This window comes from Fusarium graminearum, chromosome 4 (genome assembly GCF_000240135.3).
Source record: "Fusarium graminearum PH-1 chromosome 4, whole genome shotgun sequence".
In the NCBI taxonomy this organism is placed as follows: domain Eukaryota; kingdom Fungi; phylum Ascomycota; class Sordariomycetes; order Hypocreales; family Nectriaceae; genus Fusarium; species Fusarium graminearum.
The window spans coordinates 3,616,529-3,634,251 of NC_026477.1; the positions used below are offsets into that span (position 1 = coordinate 3,616,529).

Genomic DNA, 17,723 nt, shown 5'->3' on the forward strand with positions numbered 1-17,723 from the left:
TATTTGTGATTATGACTGTTTGAAGACGTTGAAAAAGTCAACTCTGATGCAACTATCGAGACTTTTAGCCCCTTTAGTCGCATGCACAGTCCGCGTAGCTGCAATTCAGAAATGCACCCAAATTATACAGCCCGTCAATCTCTGCATCAATAAACGACAAAAACAAAAGTTTACCAAAATGGCCGAACGAAAATCACCTAATATCATCATCACGGGCACGCCCGGTGTCGGAAAGACGACTCATTGCGAGAGTCTCGCTGAACGAACTGGCCTTCGTCACCTCTCAGTCAACCAGGTTGTGAAGGACAAGGAGTGCCATGAAGGATACAGCGATGAGTTCCACAGCTGGATCGTAGATGAAGACAAGGTAGGTCATTTGTTACTTTTCTGTTTCGAACAGATTCAGGATTTATGAGTTACTTTCATGAGAAATAAAAACACAAGCTAACATTATCACAGTTGCTTGATGCTATTGAGGACGATGTCAAGGCTGGTGGATGCATCATTGACTGGCACGCATGTGATCTTTTCCCCGAGAGCTGGATAGATCTAGTCGTGGTTCTACGAGTTGACTCTTCGACGCTCTATGACCGTCTCAAAGCAAGGTACGTGGTTATCATAAGGCTCTTTCCCAGGGCTTGAGAAAGAAGAAACGAACTCTAGCTAATCACTGTTTTTTTACCTGTAGAAACTACCCTGAGTCCAAGCTTCAAGAGAACCTTGACTCAGAAATCATGGAAGTTCTCCTCCAAGAGGCACATGAGGCATTCGACCAACAAATTGTCATCGAGTTGACAAGCAACAATTCTGATGAGATGGACACAAACGTTGATCGCATAGTTGCCTGGCTCGACCAATGGAAGAAGGACAACAGCGAGTAAGAGAGTTCTTCCAAAGGCAAAATTTGAGGGGAGAATAAATTCACTCCAGGGGTTTAAGGCCTGGACTACGGTTACGGCATGGATGGGTTGGTGAAAATAGATTTTTTGATACAAGCCTAGGGCAGGCTACTCACGTTATGAATTGACATGAATCGTTTAACAAGGTTCATACCGGACAAGTGCATATTTTGTCACACAGTGGGGTGTGGCCCATTGATCGGCTTGGTGACTTTCAGCTTCTAACTATCGCTATCTCTTTTTGACTATCGTGCCTTTTCTCTTGAGTGAAATTTATTACATTACTCACCTCCGGTTCTAGACTACTCAACACTTCAAAATGACGGTTCACAAAGTCAACTTCATCACCGGCAACGCCAACAAGTTGACCGAGGTCAAGGCCATCCTTGAGCCTGAGATCGAGGTTCTCAGCCAGCCCATAGATCTCGAGGAGATGCAGGGCACGCTTGAGGAGGTCACAGAGTCAAAGTGCCGCAGGGCAGCCGAGTTGGTATGGATGTGTTTATTCTACAACCTCTAGAGAGAAGAAAATGAATACTTGGCTAATAACTAATGTACAGGTGAAAGGTCCAGTACTGGTTGAAGATACAGCTCTATGCTACAATGCCCTCAAAGGTCTTCCCGGTGTCTACATGTAAGCTAAAATCGCTGAGTAAATATTCAAAATGCTAATGGCCAAAAAAAGTAAGTGGTTCATGACTTCGATTGGTCACGAGGGCTTGAACAACCTGTTGGCTGCTTACACTGACAAGTCTGCTGAAGCCGTCTGCACTTTCGGTTACTGTGCTGGACCCGGCGAGAAGGTTATCCTTTTCCAGGGCCGATGTCCCGTATGATATCTTCAAGTTCTGCTGCCATGACTACGCTGACCGTTTTTACAGGGCAAGATTGTGCCTGCCCGAGGACCACCTGCTTTCGGATGGGATGCCGTCTTTGAGTACGAAGGTCAAACGTACGTAGAACTCAACAATGGATGCAGTCCTCCGCTGACCCTTACAGATTCGCCGAAATGGTCAAGACAGAGAAGAACAAGATCTCTCATCGAGGCCGCGCGCTGGCCAAGCTTCAGGCTTGGTTCAAGGACCAGCAGTAAACCGGTCTTACAAACGAATTATGCTACAGAAGCATATCTTGTGAGACTATACGCACATAAGCATGAAGTACGGGATAAATACAAGGACGAGGCAACTTACTAGAGCACTTCATATTGGTTGTGTTTACGAAAGTAGTACGAACCGCGACGATATGGCTTCACAAGTCCGTCGATGGAAGAGGGTTTCGGTCGAACTTCTTTCCCGACGAGGTTTTTAATCTTTGTAGAATCGTGAAAGCTGGGATCGAATACCAAGAGGTTTGTGTGGCCGTCCATCTGCTTCTCGAACCCGACGATTGTCAAAGAATGTCCTGTTCCAATTGATTAGCACCTGTCTTCCTTGCACGCGGCTCTAGATATCTTACCTGGGTGCTGGAGATAGATCGGTGGCAAGTCGGTGCGATGGATTCTATCCTCGACACTGGTGACGCCTCCTTGAAAGTATCTCTCGATAGCCTCAAATAGACGTTGTTTGGACCTGCCGCGCTCTGGATCCTTAAATGCTTGAACCGAGCAACTTTTTATGGTTAGCTGTATTTCCAGCATCAGACGAAGTGTAGTTCCAACTTACGGGATTTTCAGGTTGAGAAATACAGCTTGGGCCTGTTCTTTGTAAACCGATTGCCTCGATCGATGTAATGACTGGGGATATATACCTCTGGTGTGCCAATATACTTTCGTGTCCCTTTGACACCTCCTGTTTCTGCTCTGCCCTGAGCATTAAAACCGTTGTCCCAAGCGTTCTCGATCAGGTCCTGGATCTGGAATATGCTAGGAAAGCTGCTCCCAAAGTGATTTGAACCTTCGCTCTGAGCAGAGATGATGTATGATGTGAGCATCTGAATGTTTCGATAACCACAAAAACCGCCTAAGCTTGTCAGTGACTCTGCAAGTCGTGTATGTAGTCATTGATGGTAGAAATTCACCTTCTTGCTTTAGTTTGGAAACGTGCTGCACAGCAGGCTGGCAGAGATAGGCATATTGGGTTGTGGGGCTCTGTTCGAGGAGTTGACTTAGAACAGGCAAAACATCTGTAGTCCTTATCAGATATTGTTCTTGAGCTTTATGGAGGTATACTCACCGTTATTAACAACCTGACCCTGATCTTGAAGAAGAGTTATGAGCCACGGGGGCATTTTCTTTTCATGTGCGAATCTACCAAGCTCGGATCTCTAAAGCAGAGTTAGTTCACTGACGCAGAATCATATATCACGGATTCACATACCCCCAGCTGACCAGACTTTAGACGTCGTTCTCCATTCGTGGTCCGAGATGAAGAGCCTCTATCAGGACTCTTGCTTACGCCAGCATCTTCCCTCTTGGTCTTGTGGCGAGTGCGACTACTGCTGCTGCTGCTACTATCCTGCATGTGGCTCGACCTGCTATTTCCTATGAACAAATCTTTCCACGCCTGGATAGTACTAGCTTTCTTGTTCTTGCGAGAGTTCTTTCTAGTTGGCGTAGCCGGCTTTCGAGGTACAGATGGAGTCTGTTCAGTGGCAGGCTCAGGCCCGGGCTCAGGCGTGGCACCCTGTGCTTCAAGCTCATGGAGCTCCAGGTGGAAAGCTAGCTCATCGGGTTGGAGGATCTCACCGCACCCTTCCTCGGGGCACACCAAAGGGGCCTCATTGTCGGTGGAAGCCGACTGTCCACCGTCCGGGTGATGTCTTTCGATGTGCTGCTAGTTAAGGGGAAACATGTTAATTTCAACCCAAGGAAGTCAGCTGTTAGAGGATCGGCGAAGACACACTATAATGGTTTCGTTTTCTCCTTGCTCCGGCTTGAAGCCACAGAAGGGACAAGGATCTGGCACGGGCATTGGGAGGACTGTCTTATCCAGAACGCGTATGAATGGACACAGATAATGAGAATGAGTGGGAAGGAACGAGAGCAGAAACGAGGATTTCAAAAAATGTCTACAATTTTATGTGTGCGCGATTGTTATCGTAGTCTTTGTGTGTTTAACGACGAAGAGTCAGTGCAATGTAGAGAACAAAGAACAAAGAAGATGCTGCCGTTAGGCTTGGACGCGGTGAGATGTCAAAGTTGAGGCTGTGAATGGTGGCACACGTACGCGCACTTTCCTCAGCTAAGGCCTTACAAGGTCTGATCCGAATAAGAGAGATGAACTGCCCAAGAACAACAAATCACCCAGCAATGGTTACTATCACTGAGTTGTCTATACACTATTTAGTCCATCAAACTCATCACCGCCAACTGACAAAACCACATGGCTCAACCAGAATCTATCTAGTCTAGTGCCTAGACAGACAGCTGGCGGATCTTTTCACAGGTACAGACTGGTATTGTCCCTGTCCCTACCGGATGTTACCCTGTCGCACACGCCTGGGTCAACTAACGCACCTCCGATAGCGGGGCCATCCGAATAGAGTCAAGGCCATTTTCCAGTTTAGATCGTGCATTTACTTTCACATGATGAACCAGTGTTGAGTGACGCATCGCAGTGCAGACCGCCCAGGACAAAAATCTACAGCTACTGTCCCTGCACACAGACTAAAGCACCTACTAATATAGGCAAGAAACAAGGCATCGCAAATTGTTGGGAACCAATTACTTTTAGCGAGCTGTCAATCGGACCTGGACTGGGCTGGGATGGGCTGGCACCGAGAGGCTGGTGCCTCTAGATTCATTCTAGAAACCATGCCCAGGTACGTATCGGTAGTTGCACATCTCTCTATCCTTGCAAGTGTGTCTACCATTTTGCGCCAAGGTCAAACATGTCAGTCAGTAGTCAGTCATTCGAGGCTGGTCATGAATCAGTACATGCACCAGAGCACGAGTCAGACAACGAAACGACAAAGAGAGAGAGACACAGAAATTTTCTAAAGAGTAAACCCGAAACCCTGACCCATTGATTTGAACCATATATACCTACTCTAGTTGCAAAGGCAAGCAAAACGTGAAAGCAAAGCAAAGTAAAGCAAAGCAAAGCAAGGATCCAAGCTGTACATTGTACTGTACTGTGCGTAACCACTTGCAGCAACGGAGAATTTAACCAAAAGAGGGTGCTCATTTGCACATGGCATAGCATAGCCCGTGTCCTGTCATGTCCTGTCGTATCCTGTCTGTGTCTGCCCTGTTCCCCCGACCCAAAATCGCCTTGTGCCCCTGTAACCTCGTGGAACGAAAAGGTCTCGGTCTTTGTCTGGCGCTGGCTGGATTGGACTGAGCTGCACTTGACTTGTGGACCGCCCCGCGGCCCCGAATCAAGTCAACCATTGTCATCGTGATGATCTGGCAGAGTGTGTCTGTGGTATGCGATTCCTCTTTACATCAGAATGCAGTTGCTCTTGGCTGGTGCCTCGCCGGGGTTCTGCGACTTCTCAATCTGTCCGATCAGGAGCTCAAAGGCCTTGCCAACGTTCTCGTTGTATCGTGCGCTCGCCTCGGTCCAGCCGCATTGTATCTTTTCGGAGAGCTTCTGTCCATCTTCGGGGGTGACCTGTCGTTGCTCGGGTCGCAAGTCGCTCTTGTTGCCGACAATGCAGATAGGAACGGAGTCAGTGCCCTAGACGACAAAGATTTGTGGTTAGCTTGTCTGGGTATACCTTGCCCGCATAAGCGAAAGCACTCACCAGGTGGTTAAGAATCTTCTCGCGGATGACCTGCACCATTTCGAAGGATGGCAGCGACGACACTGAGTAGACGAGCATGTAGCCATGGATGCCGATAAAGTGCTTGGAGTTGAGAATGCTGTACTCGTCCTGGCCTGCTGTGTCGACGATCTCGGTTGAGTAGTCCTGTCCCTTGTACTTGATCATTTTGCTGAAAGTGTTTTCGATCGTGGGGTAGTAGCTGTCGACAAAGTGCCCGTCGACGAATCGTACCGCTAGAGACGACTTGCCTATTGATTCATCCCGTCAGCGAATTGAACCATCAGAGTAGATGATTAGTAGACTAGATTAACTCACCGACGGAGCGGCTGCCGACAATAGCGACCTTTCTTTGCTTGGGAGAAGGCATGGTGCAACAGCGTCGAGTTGTAGTTGAAGGAGGAAGTGAAACAAAGGTTTAAACTGCTGTCTTGATTGTTGAACGTCGTGTGATCATAAACGTCTAATGTTTGGGGTAACACAGAAAGTCAGACCAACAGCGGGAGTTGACAAAAAACAAGATGAGCATGAATTAGTTAAAAACGAGTGCTGTTGATGACGATGTGGAAAGAGAATGCGAAGAGTGTATGATGGATGGGATGTTGTTGTAACTGAAAAAAGACCTCCACTGGGACTTTAGCAACTACAGCTAGTCCAGTTGATAGCCAAGGCCCCAAGAGTGACGGAACTTGGTGAAAGTCATCCATTCCTAGAACCCCAAGGGATCCAATCCAGTCCAATAGCACGACACACCCCCCACCGGATCTGCTTCCCCCCCTTCAAGACCCAAGACCAAGACGAGCCCCTCCCCCTCCCTTTTACATCATACCCTTTTTAGGTGTGACGCGTGTGAACTTTTGGCCCTCTTCACAGTTACAATGCATAAAATATACATATGCACTCGGGAAGCTTTACCCGTCCCTCCGGATGTGCGGGTATATCTTACCCGAATATTGACACACAGAGATATCAGTATTAATACTGCATGCAACTGCAAACCTGAGCTGAGTCGAGTCTTGTCTATTAAGATAGCGATTTTGATTTCATTTGGATCCTTCTTGTCTAGGTAGGTAGTATGAAGCAACCGTCCAAGTGGCAAAGCCTGCTGTACAGTACAAGCATCGGCCCAGCCATATCCTATGATATAGGTAGCTGAGCTAAAAGTGTCGTATTCAGAACATTGCTCCCCAAGCTCTCATCCCCTATCCATGTCTCCGTCTAGTCCATTAATGTCGTTGCCGTCGTTGTAAGTCATTGACAAGTCTTTCGAGCTCAGTCACCCTGTTATCCACCTCTCTATGCATGTCGATAAACTCCTTTATCGACCCAATAAGGCCTGCAAGCCCTTCACTTCCTGCCTGCTCTACAAATCGTTGCCGGGCTGTGTCTACCAGAGACAGATAGCCTAGCAAGATGGAAAGATAGCCGAATGCCACACCGAGCTTTGCTACGCTTGGCTTTAAGTTTTCTTCTGAAGCAGCCTTCAACACATATATTAGTGGTGAATCCATCAAAATCAATGGGTTGTGTGGTTTTACCTTTTGCACCAGAGCCTGGTTCTGCAAGTATACTGCCACCAGGCCATCCAGTTCCCCGCCGGCCATGTTCTTTCGTGCAGGTTCACAACGCTCTAGGATATTGATCCCCATGCCAAGTACAAGCAAAAGCACATCATAGGTTTCTTCCTTTAGACGCTGGTTGCTCATAGTGTCCATGGCCGATCTGAATACTGAGATGATAGCTTTTGAAAGACTTGATAGTAGAAGCCTGTCGCTAAAGGCTGATGCTCCGTGTTTAGTGTTGGTCATATTGATCGACAGCTTGAGGGTCGCTGTCTCGACATCGCCAGGCTTTTCTGGCCATTGCTGTAAACTGTTTTCTAGTATACGAGCCACATAGTGCCTCTGCTGCGCAAACCAAGGGATCTCATTCTCGTCGTTCATTGCCAGCCCCGACTGTGATTCCAAAATTGATACCACAAGAGCAAATGTCGGGTCAGTTCTTGGATTTGCGCTCACACAGTTTCCAATAACGATCTCAAGATCGTTTTCAACGTCCTTGACAACCACTGATGAATGTGTCGCATCGATTTGTTGGCATACAATGTTTAGTAATTGAAGCGCAAGCGTCTGTGGCGAGAGCTCCTCAGGGCGCCGCCCATGCCAAATGTCCAACTTTGTGAGACTCTTTTTCACGTCGTTGAGTGAGTTTCTAGTTGTCTTGGAAAGCCTCATCTTGCCTGCAGCAATCTCATCGACGTCTTCGGGTACCCGCAGAAGTACACTGAGCATCTCCCCAAGCCCGTGATTGATGAGCTGCTGTAGCAAGTGGGCTGTAGGGTTGAAGTCGAGAAATGTGACGAGAACGGCAGACAGGGCGAATCCGCTTATCACGTCCTTTTCCTGTCCAATATTGGCGGCAACCTTATCGCGTGTCGCGTGATCCCGAAATTGGCTGATGAATTCTTTGCGCTGTAACTTCTGGGAAAGTTCCAACAACGCGCTCCTCCTCAGGGAAGATGGAGTGCTGCTCGGGGTTCCTATCCGGGCAAGCAGGTCCTCCATCTCATCGGCGAAGCGGTTGTTGGCCCCAGCTCGCCGTAGCTCATGCACGCTCTTAATTGCAGGTCGAATGTCGTCATCGTCCATATCGTCGTCGTCCATGGCGAAAGGATCCGGGTTGATAGGTGGGGGTGTAGCCAAAAGCGCATCGAGCTCTTCTTCTCTAGTGGGCATTGTAATCCCCTGGCTGGGCTCGCTGAGTTTTGAAGATGACTCGCTCAGAATTGACCGTGACTGGCCGTAGGTATATTTGACTCGTCGCCCTTTGAGTGCCACTGTGGGACGATTTCTCTGCCAACTTGTGGAATCCTGTGAATGGTTTTGAGAGTTTTGCGATTGCGACTGTGATTGTGATTGGGATTGCGATTGCGACTGTTGAGAAGTCGTTTCAGCCTCGGTGCCTGTACCACTGTTCGAACGTGAGAGAGTCCTGACTCCCTCTTTTTCTTGGTCCGAATCTTCCGAATCTGTTTCTGCTCGTTGAGCCGCCAAAGCATCGATCAATCGTGGACGCCGCTTCTTTGGTCTGGGCGGCTCATCGTCGCGATAGCTGAATGCAGGCGGCGCAGGTTTTGAGCTGACCTCAATAGTTGAAGCGTCAGACTTGCTTCGTGACAGAGGCCGAGATTGCGCAATCTTGTCTTTGGGGCTCTTTTTTGTGATCGGTGAGCGGCGAGGGGCTGCTGCAGGTTTCCCGTCGTTCTTCGAGGTTCCTCCCAATGGTCGTCGCGGCAGTGTAGTGGTGGGATTCGATTGTTTTTGAATGATAGATGGTGGTTCCTCGCTGATCATTTCGGAAAGCGCAGCTTGTGGGCGTTTCCGTTTTCTTGTGTCCGTCGCATCGCGTGCCTCTGTTTTGCGCTCTGCTCCAGTTCTTGTAGAGGTTGGATCATCGGATCGACTGTCATCAGGTGACCGGGTTGATGGATCTGATGCTGATCTTGGTAAAGATGGCTTCGATGGCTTTGTGGCAGATTCTGTTGCGGTTGGCATAGAGAATGTATCGGCGGTTCGGAGGGGTATCGCGTCGCGCATGAAGCGCTTGCGCAAAGGTTTGCCATACGTCACGGTCTTTCGCGGCATAGGCGCAGCTGTTCCATTTCGCGATGCCATGGCGGGCTTTGTTTGGGTATTGTGAGGAGGACGCGAGGTTAGGGTTGGGTCGGGTCAGGTTATGTGAAGAGCCCTATGACATGCGGCAGGTCAATGTATGATGCCGATGTACCTGTAGCGGCTCAAGGTTGATGGTAGCTGCTGCTTGAACCCTCCCTCCTCTTTGAGTGAAAGGTGACAGGCATGCAGCACGTTGCTACAGACTGCAGGCGCGAAGGAATTGAAAGAGATGAAATGAGGAGACCTGAATAACGGAAAGAAGGATGAATAGTTATGAATTCGGGGTCTTGTGTTAGTGATTCACAGAGGGTTTCCAATGCGGGCAGGTTTAGTGCGCCCTTTGCGAAAGCTTAGGTGACTTTGATAACAAAGATGATGCTAAAAAAGAGCTGCATCTGAAACGAAATAAATACAACAACAAATGTTAATTGGTTAAACTTTTGTTACACAACAGAACCCATCTGTCACCTCTGAGAAAAGCAACGACATTGCATCAATTGCTCTCTTGCATCATCTCCACTGCCATCTATTTACTAACATACTCTAAACCAAACTTAACATCAACCCTTGCAAACACTGGCGGTCTCCTCCGATATTGTTCATGCTTGTAGGGTAGGGTCTTTCCCCGCTGCTGGCGCTGCTGGCCGATTGACATCCCCGTTTTGCGCATACATATATGCATGTGGCTTCGTTAAAGGGAGCTACCTACTGTCTTGGGTAAAGCTACGGATTCTCTTATCCTTGGGGCCTCTTATTGATAGCAAGCTAAGACTAAAGATCCTCTCTTACGCATTCAATCTTGTACACGACTATTCGTATCGGGGTCCAACTGCCAGCTACAGCTTTGATTCGATTGTGCTCCGCTTGCCCACTCATAAATATTTCAAACTTGAACCCCCCCCGCCATCAATCAATCGACCCATCACCATAACTCTCCTCCCAAACAACATACCTAACTAACTAGCAAACATGGCGGACAAGATCCAAGATTCTCACACGACACCCGTCGGCCCTGCATACCGTACTCACCAGCAGAAGCCCAGTGCCACCGTCTCTGTCGACGTCAACCTAGACAATGTTCATGTTCTGCCCCAGACCCCTCAGCTCATTGCCCTACTGTCGTATGTCCACTTCCCTAATCGGGTGCCTGCACCTTAAGCCATGTCGTGGAGCTGAGAATGTCCAGGATGATCCGTAGCAAAGAGACGGAGCGAGCAGACTTTATTTTCTACTCCAACCGAATTATTCGTCTTCTTGTCGAGGAAGGTCTTAACCATTTGCCTGTCATTGAGCATACTGTCACTACGCCTATCGGTCGTACCTACAATGGTCTCATGTTCCAGGGCAAGATTTGCGGCGTGTCTATCATGAGAGCTGGCGAGGCCATGGAGCAGGGTCTCCGCGACTGCTGCCGCTCTGTTCGTATCGGAAAGATCTTGATTCAGCGTGACGAGGAAACTGCCCAGCCTAAGCTTTTCTACGATAAGTTGCCCGAGGACATTGCTGACCGATGGGTGCTTCTCCTGGATCCCATGTTTGCTACCGGTATGACAACTTCCCGTCATGTTCCACAGACTGCACGTGTCGCAATTCGTCTAACGCAATCGTACAGGTGGCTCCGCAACCATGGCTGTCCAAGTTCTCAAGGCCCGAGGTGTGCCTGAGGAGCACATTCTGTTCCTCAACTTGATTGCAAGCCCCGAAGGTGTCAAGAACTTTTCTGCCAAGTTCCCTCGCTTGAGGGTCGTGACTGCTTTCATCGACGAGGTTCGTCATCTTGCCTGCCTGTACCACTGTAAGCCTTTGACTAACCGACTTTCTCCAGGGCCTCGACGAGAAGAAGTATGGAAATTCATTTCACGTTATACGTATGCTGACCATTCAACAGCTATATCGTTCCTGGGCTGGGAGACTTTGGAGACAGATTCTACACCATCTAAGGGCAGAATCACGGTGGCGGTCATATATCATATCGAATCGCAAGCGCAAGGAACGGACTTGTCGAGCAAAGGACGTAGCAAATCTTGGTATTGTTACAGGGCGCGTAAAAGAAACGTTTAATAATCATCATCTCCGTATTGGTCGTCGTAGTCATCTTCGACCGCCGTTCGGTTGCCTCGTCCACCTCCTCGAGATGTGCCACCGTAGCCGGGCTCCGCGGTGTCTTCCTTGGCGACGGCATCTGGTAGAAAATTAGTCGTTGTTGATGGAATCGCGTGTGTAATGTTGTAGACATACCGGCCGCGTCAACCCATTCACCATAGACGTCAACCGCAGCGGAGAGGTCTGTCGCGACGTTAGTAAAGCGATGCGCCTGGCGTAAAAGATATTGGTTGTTGGGGCCGTACAGTTCACTGCGCACTGGAATTTTTGACCGCAAACACGGCAGTCGAGTTGACCGACGCCAGCTTTCTTATCGAGCTTTACCGAGACTGAGTTTTCATGATTGCAGAAGAGGCATGCGAAAGTGGTGGGAAGGGGATCTTTCTGGAATTAGTGTGAGCGCCAAAAGTTCTTGAGGGGAGGATGAGAAGGGGGTTATAAGGATGCGACGGACCTTCTTGGGCCCCATGGGCTTGCTTGAGGACTTGCGCTTGCCCATGATGTGATGTGTATTTCGCGATTCGTGCGCGACGGTAGTGTGGAACGAAAGGAAGGAAACGAAACGGAACGAAGCGATGGAATGCCAAATGATGGCTGGCAGTGGATAGGATTTGCTGATGTCAAGCTTTAACTTAGGTAACTTAACTTGGGACAAGGTTCCAGTTCAAGTCGGGTCAGGGATGATAATGCGTTATCTTATCAGTTCAGCGCAGCGCAGTTCACGGTGACTCTTTCATTTTTCGGTTTTGGTTGCACGTGCTCTCGCTCTCAAAAAACATCTTTGTTAGTGCACAAGCGCGCGGCAGTTTGGACGGTAGGTGTGTCCATAGGCGACGTGGTGTGTGTAGTGCAGGGAACTAGGCGGGCATTAAGCGGTTTTTGGGTGTTGGAAAAGCTGCCCACTGACAGACTGCGGGACGAAATTAACAGGTAAGCTCACATTACCTGAAGCCGTATCTTACGCCATTTATTTTTGATAGCCAAAATTTGGAGGCCAGCTTTTCTGTCACTCATTAGAGCGGCAAAGGAACCGACTGCCCCGCCCCCGCCTCCCGGCGACCTCCGGAGGTCAACACTTTGAACGCCGGTTTCCGTGAAGTCAAGTGAAAGAGGAGATAGCAGATGATGTATCTCTGATTGCCATGCATTAGTATGTTTGAATACAATGGGATTTTTGTTTCTATTCTACAGCAAACATCATATACACTGATACAGGACAAAACTTGACAATAGTCATGCCATACAAGTTAGACGGTGAGAGAGAGGTCAAACAGAAGCAACAACTATTATCTTAGGCTTGTACCCAACAACTCAATAAGGCCTATCACGGTCTTCCTAGGTCAGTCTCACTTGGGCACCAGTGCCTCGATGCAGGGGAGTTTCCCTTCTCATATGGCGGGGTAGCGTAGCTCTACTGTTAGTTAGTGGGGAACCTATCGAGGTGAGGCTTGGAGGAGGAGTAAGAGGAGGACGAGGTTTGCTTTGAACCTGCATCCCTCCTTATCATGTGGCCTCTTATCAGCGAATCGTCAACTATCAATTGCCTGTCGAGTTAGATTACACCCGGACACCGTATGCGACTGACTGTGCCTATCATGACTTCTCCTTGTTGGGACAGCTCCCCTCTTCTCTCTCTGTCTCTTCAATCCATGCTAGCCCGATTACGGTGTCCCGTTAAACAAAAGTTATGATCTTATAGGGGTCTTTCCCGCTGGCCTGCTGACCTTGGAGGTGACAGATGAGGTTAGGGTAGCACAGCTTGGACGACATTATCTTGGTATCTAGAAATTATGTATTATCTGAAGCTTATGGAGGCATGCCACAGCTCCCCTGCAGATGACGGTTTGTTGTAGAGCTCGTGTCACCACGTCTTCCGCCGACCGCTCTTCCTGTTGTTCCGCTCTCCAGTCTCCCCTTTCTCTTTTCTTGTTTAACAATAAACTCTCTCTTCTCTTTTCTTTTTCCATCCGTTTCCTTTCACACCTGTCTCATCTCTGCATTCAGTTGTTCGCAATTGCATGCACTGGACCCCGTTTACCCTACAGACACGCCTTCAACACAACACTTACAACATCATTTTCCAAGCCCGTCATCATGGCGGCCAACGATCAACAATCCGACATGCTGGAAGCGCTGCAAGAGATCCAGCGCACTCAGGCCCTACTCGTGAATGCTGTTGAGTCGCTCTCTGGTAGATCGATCGACGAAGCTACTGGAGATCATGCCAAGAACAACAATGGTGATTTGGGTTCTGGTGAGGATGCCAATGATGGTGAAACACCTTCAGTAGAACTTCCTATTGCTTCCGGAGACAAATTGAAAGCACCCGCGCCTCCTTCCACCGCCCAGCGCCAGCAAGGTCTCACTTCGCGCATCATCTTAACGTGAGGATTTCCTCAACACAAACTTGACTAACACGGCTCGCTCACACAAGGTAACTAGGACTTACCCAAAGCAGATTGGAATTAATCCTTTGCCCATGGACTGGGGTAACTCAGACCCTGTTAAGCGTGGCCCAATCGTAGTTTCCAGGGCTGCTACCTCTATTCGACGTCGTAATGGTTCGTTTTTCCGTGCCTGTAATGTGTGTGTAAGTTCGTGTTACTGACATTCGTAATTTGCGTTTAGCTGTTGGAGGTTCGTTATGTATCCCGTTCTACTGACTAGATCTTTTGTTAACCAGGTTATTTAGCCCAGTGAGTTACTACGTTACGTTACTTTGGAACGAGACTATACTAAACATAATCGCAGTGGTGGTTCTTACTCGATTTACTATGCGCTTGCAGTCGCCAGCAAGGAGCTGGACAGCGATCACCGGTTTGTCTCCCGTCCAGCTACAGACATAGTTTACTGACAATATTACCAACAGACCCGACTTTACCAACACCGAGCCGGCTGCCAACATTGGTCCCTTTCCTCAATGGGGAGACCACAAGAAGATTGTCGCGATGGACCCTTGGGGACATCTTGCTCCTTGGCTATTCAAGGACACAATTGAGAAGGACAATGGTATGAGAGGCGATAGCTGTCAAGAAAACACGTACTGACAGCGCATTTAGTCGACATTCGACCCACCATCGCAATCACCAAGGCTCATATGAAGGTGGGTGATGGAGTAACTGGTGGAAGTCTGGGAAGTGCGCTAACGTGCCAATAGCTACCAGAACTTGCAGAGAGTGTCAAAGCCGGGCGACTGTAAGTCTATTGAAACCAATTGTTTTGTGACAACCAACTGACAGTCTGTTTATAGGGTGCCCGATGGCAAAGTGTGCTTGAACGATCAGGGTGAATTGGCTGTCACCAAGTTTGCGGTCGAGCCGGTATGTTTTCCAGATGGAAATAGAGTAAGCCAAAACTAATGCCACAATTTAGGTCTGGTATCTCCCTGGCGTGGCAGAGCGATTCGGCATCGGTAAGTGCAAAACATTGATTTGGTTTCGTTTCGTGCAGCTACTGATATCGTATAGACGAGGCCACCCTTCGACGTTCGCTGTTTGAGCACACTGGTGGAAGTTACCCAGAGGTAAGTCGAGTTTTGCATGTAAGATACGTGAGCTGACTTGTCTAAGCTCATTACTCGTGGAGACATCAAAGTCTTCCTCCCACCTATCGGTACGTCTCGCCCAAGAACATGTCAATAGTCTTTGCTAACATGATCCCAGGTGGTCTCACTGTGTACTGTTTCGGAGACCCTGCAAAGATGTCGGATGAGTCGGTTAAACTGTCTCTGCGAATTCACGACGAGGTATGTTGGCAACTGTAGATATTATGACATGTCCAAGCCTGCTGACCAGCAACCAGTGCAACGGTAGCGACGTATTCGGATCTGATATCTGCACCTGCCGACCGTACCTGATCTTCGGTATCGAGGAAGCGGTCAAAGAGGCACAGAACGGTGGCAGTGGTGTTGTCATCTACTTCAGAAAGGAAGGACGAGCTCTGGGAGAGGTCACCAAGGTAAGTTTGCTGAAAACCGTACTTCACTGAAAGGGAGTGGATCTAACTGTGTCGGCAGTATTGTAAGGACAAAATGCAACCTGCATGTCGATCTGGGGTACTAATTCTGGGGCAGTGGTCTACAACGCCCGTAAACGAGGAGCTGATCGCGCGTCCGACTACTTCAAGAGGACCGAGAACATTGCTGGTGTCAAAGACATGCGATTCCAGGCTCTCATGCCGGATATCCTGCACTGGCTGGGCATCAAGAAGATTGACAGGATGCTTAGTATGAGCAAGTGAGTGATTGGCGATCGAACACGTCGCGAAAATAAACGACTAACTTTATCTTAGCATGAAGCATGATGCGATTGTCGGACAAGGGTAAGCGGATGATTCGGTCGAGTCATGGTCGTTACGAGGTTATCTAACACGGTGCACAGAATCCCGATTCACGAGCGAGTCGAGCTCCCTGAAGAGCTTATCCCAGCCGATTCGAGAGTCGAGATTGATGCGAAGATCACTGCAGGTGAGTGAACGGACCTCAAAGCTCTACGCGCAAGCAAGTCGGAAACTAACGGCGTATCAAGGTTACTTCACCACTGGTAAACGTATGACGACCGAAGAGCTGCAGGCGGTCCAAGGAAGAATATGGGAAGAGTGAGTGTCATCCCTCATACCATCTGGAGTAACAGCAACAGAATGACTGACGACTGTGGCAGCTTCGACCATTAAAGCAAATCAAATCAAAGCCAAGGCGACCGGATAGATACGGGCAGACAGTTGGACAAAACAGGAGAGACGTGGCGGGGTGTGGGCGTCAGCTTGTTCCCAAGTTTGCATGTTTCTGCAGGTCGGTCTGAGCCGTTTTGCGTGGGGGAAGCATCTTGATTGATCCAAAGCCATACGATGGCCGTGATGCCAGGGTGCCATCCCATCGGTGGTGTTGGGGTCGAAGTGTGCCCGTCCCGAACTAGGTACCCGGTCAAGGCGTTTGGTGGTGCAGGGCAAATCGGAGGATAGCAGAGACCATATTTTGGAACCACCACGACCGTTGTAAGCGTCTGTAGAGGTTGCGAGATTTGAAGATGGACGTTGCAGTGTAACTTGTAGAGGGTGGAAGTGGAACTCGGGATGGAAGCCTGCGAAACGAGATGTTTGTTCCAACAAGAGTTAGCATCGAATACATTTATGGGCCGCGACACCTTTTTAGTAGCATTGAGAGGGCCCCGTTATTCTTAACCGGTGAGGCGGTCACAGGACACGAAATGGGTGAGCTGTACTCGTTATGTGGAGGACGGAGTCAGTCTGTAAACCCGACATGAAGATACTACCTATGTACTGACACTTGATGATAAGGCACTCTCTTTAAAAGTGCCTCATCCAAGGCATCCATATGGTCCATGGATGACCCATGGTTCCGATGTACTACTGGCTGTATGTACATACTCTATGTACAGTACACGTGTAAGGCCTGTCTTTTTCGGTCACGGGCATGATCATGTATGACAGCTGGATCAAGTATGGAGTACATTAATTAGCAAGAGCATGGACCAAGGGGGATGAAATATTAGACGAGGCGGAAAAGATGAGATTGATTCTTTGCTGATTACAGAGTCTAGAGTCCAGATAATTAATTAGTTAATTACAGATAGACCAGACAGCCTTGTACTGTTTAAATTGAACTCAACAACTGTCAGGTCAAGTTCGCCGAGTCTATTATTAACTGTCACTATTACTCTGAGGGAAATACTCCGAAGGTTGGGTTGCCAGCCCTGGCCCGGTTGTCTTGGCTGAACTCTGTCGATAACAGCGATGATTGCCGATTCCATCACAATGACAATTAACCACGTCTATCCATGTTGACATGCGATGCGATGCTGTGCGGTGCAGTCGTGCCCAGTACCCAGCAGTACTGGGACTGGGGCCGTGAGAAATCGGGGACCTAATTCATTGATTGACTGCGTCGGATAATTTATTTGTTCATCAGGTACGAGATGAATGAGGCCTTCTACCGATATTGACTGTAACAATGATAAATGAATGATTTGTTTAGTCTAATTGACCTCCCTGGCCGATTGTTTCCACTTTGAATTATCATCGCATCACCCACCCATCATGCTGCTTTTTCTGGGTGCAAGTGTGTGTGTTTTTGGTCATCTAGCCTACACCATCAATTCTACAGAGCCAGTAAACGCTAGAGGGACTTGGCCTAACCGTTAGGTTTGCTGACCATTCCATTTTCTCTCTTTTCTCGCCCTCTCCCTTTTTTCTCTCCTCAAACCAAGGTTTTGGCTAGTTTGGCACTGACATTCGATTGTGCGCGTCCCATCGGTGCGATCTAAATCAGTCAAAAAGTGAATTTTATACGATGCCAGGTTTGTTTTGTTTTCCTTGGAAAAAA

The 17,723-nt window shown here is 48.6% G+C and overlaps 8 protein-coding genes across 8 annotated transcripts; 4 read left to right on the forward strand and 4 right to left on the reverse strand.

Moving 5' to 3' along the window:
• Positions 1-148: 148 nt before the first annotated feature.
• FGSG_07470 (hemoglobin and proliferation regulated protein HBR1) lies at positions 149-987 on the forward strand. The gene is made up of 3 exons (XM_011328941.1): positions 149-367; positions 460-605; positions 689-987. Exons 1-3 carry the CDS (start codon positions 179-181, stop codon positions 879-881), a joined length of 528 nt encoding a protein of 175 aa, XP_011327243.1. The 5' UTR covers positions 149-178; the 3' UTR covers positions 882-987.
• Positions 988-1,218: 231 nt separating this feature from the next.
• FGSG_07471 (inosine triphosphate pyrophosphatase) lies at positions 1,219-1,992 on the forward strand (the record flags this gene model as incomplete). The annotated part of the gene is made up of 5 exons (XM_011328942.1): positions 1,219-1,389; positions 1,460-1,533; positions 1,585-1,729; positions 1,781-1,851; positions 1,899-1,992. The coding sequence occupies 5 exons, from the start codon at positions 1,219-1,221 to the stop codon at positions 1,990-1,992; spliced, it is 555 nt and encodes a 184-aa protein (XP_011327244.1).
• A 99-nt stretch (positions 1,993-2,091) lies between these two features.
• FGSG_07472 (uncharacterized protein) lies at positions 2,092-3,811 on the reverse strand (the record flags this gene model as incomplete). The annotated part of the gene is made up of 8 exons (XM_011328943.1): positions 2,092-2,303; positions 2,358-2,509; positions 2,564-2,595; positions 2,649-2,878; positions 2,919-3,023; positions 3,074-3,164; positions 3,218-3,673; positions 3,743-3,811. 8 exons carry the CDS (start codon positions 3,809-3,811, stop codon positions 2,092-2,094), a joined length of 1,347 nt encoding a protein of 448 aa, XP_011327245.1.
• A 1,470-nt stretch (positions 3,812-5,281) lies between these two features.
• On the reverse strand, positions 5,282-5,976 carry FGSG_07473 (uncharacterized protein; the record flags this gene model as incomplete). Its single annotated transcript, XM_011328944.1, has 3 exons — positions 5,282-5,521; positions 5,589-5,857; positions 5,925-5,976. The coding sequence occupies 3 exons, from the start codon at positions 5,974-5,976 to the stop codon at positions 5,282-5,284; spliced, it is 561 nt and encodes a 186-aa protein (XP_011327246.1).
• Positions 5,977-6,832: 856 nt separating this feature from the next.
• On the reverse strand, positions 6,833-9,280 carry FGSG_07474 (uncharacterized protein; the record flags this gene model as incomplete). Its single annotated transcript, XM_011328945.1, has 1 exon — positions 6,833-9,280. The coding sequence occupies one exon, from the start codon at positions 9,278-9,280 to the stop codon at positions 6,833-6,835; it is 2,448 nt and encodes an 815-aa protein (XP_011327247.1).
• Positions 9,281-10,249: 969 nt separating this feature from the next.
• Positions 10,250-11,220, forward strand: FGSG_07475 (uracil phosphoribosyltransferase; the record flags this gene model as incomplete). The annotated part of the gene is made up of 5 exons (XM_011328946.1): positions 10,250-10,401; positions 10,467-10,861; positions 10,893-11,047; positions 11,106-11,122; positions 11,169-11,220. 5 exons carry the CDS (start codon positions 10,250-10,252, stop codon positions 11,218-11,220), a joined length of 771 nt encoding a protein of 256 aa, XP_011327248.1.
• A 58-nt stretch (positions 11,221-11,278) lies between these two features.
• On the reverse strand, positions 11,279-12,046 carry FGSG_07476 (uncharacterized protein). The gene is made up of 4 exons (XM_011328947.1): positions 11,838-12,046; positions 11,629-11,767; positions 11,519-11,566; positions 11,279-11,462 (listed from the first exon to the last, which is right to left on the reverse strand). Exons 1-4 carry the CDS (start codon positions 11,880-11,882, stop codon positions 11,338-11,340), a joined length of 357 nt encoding a protein of 118 aa, XP_011327249.1. The 5' UTR covers positions 11,883-12,046; the 3' UTR covers positions 11,279-11,337.
• A 1,353-nt stretch (positions 12,047-13,399) lies between these two features.
• On the forward strand, positions 13,400-16,088 carry FGSG_07477 (GTP cyclohydrolase II). Its single transcript, XM_011328948.1, has 19 exons — positions 13,400-13,767; positions 13,826-13,944; positions 14,012-14,020; positions 14,076-14,079; positions 14,135-14,200; positions 14,253-14,392; positions 14,443-14,486; positions 14,541-14,578; positions 14,634-14,703; positions 14,756-14,795; positions 14,851-14,906; positions 14,953-14,995; positions 15,046-15,128; positions 15,185-15,344; positions 15,456-15,618; positions 15,674-15,703; positions 15,763-15,848; positions 15,910-15,979; positions 16,042-16,088. The coding sequence occupies exons 1-19, from the start codon at positions 13,478-13,480 to the stop codon at positions 16,052-16,054; spliced, it is 1,524 nt and encodes a 507-aa protein (XP_011327250.1). The 5' UTR covers positions 13,400-13,477; the 3' UTR covers positions 16,055-16,088.
• The last annotated feature ends 1,635 nt before the right edge of the window (positions 16,089-17,723 follow it).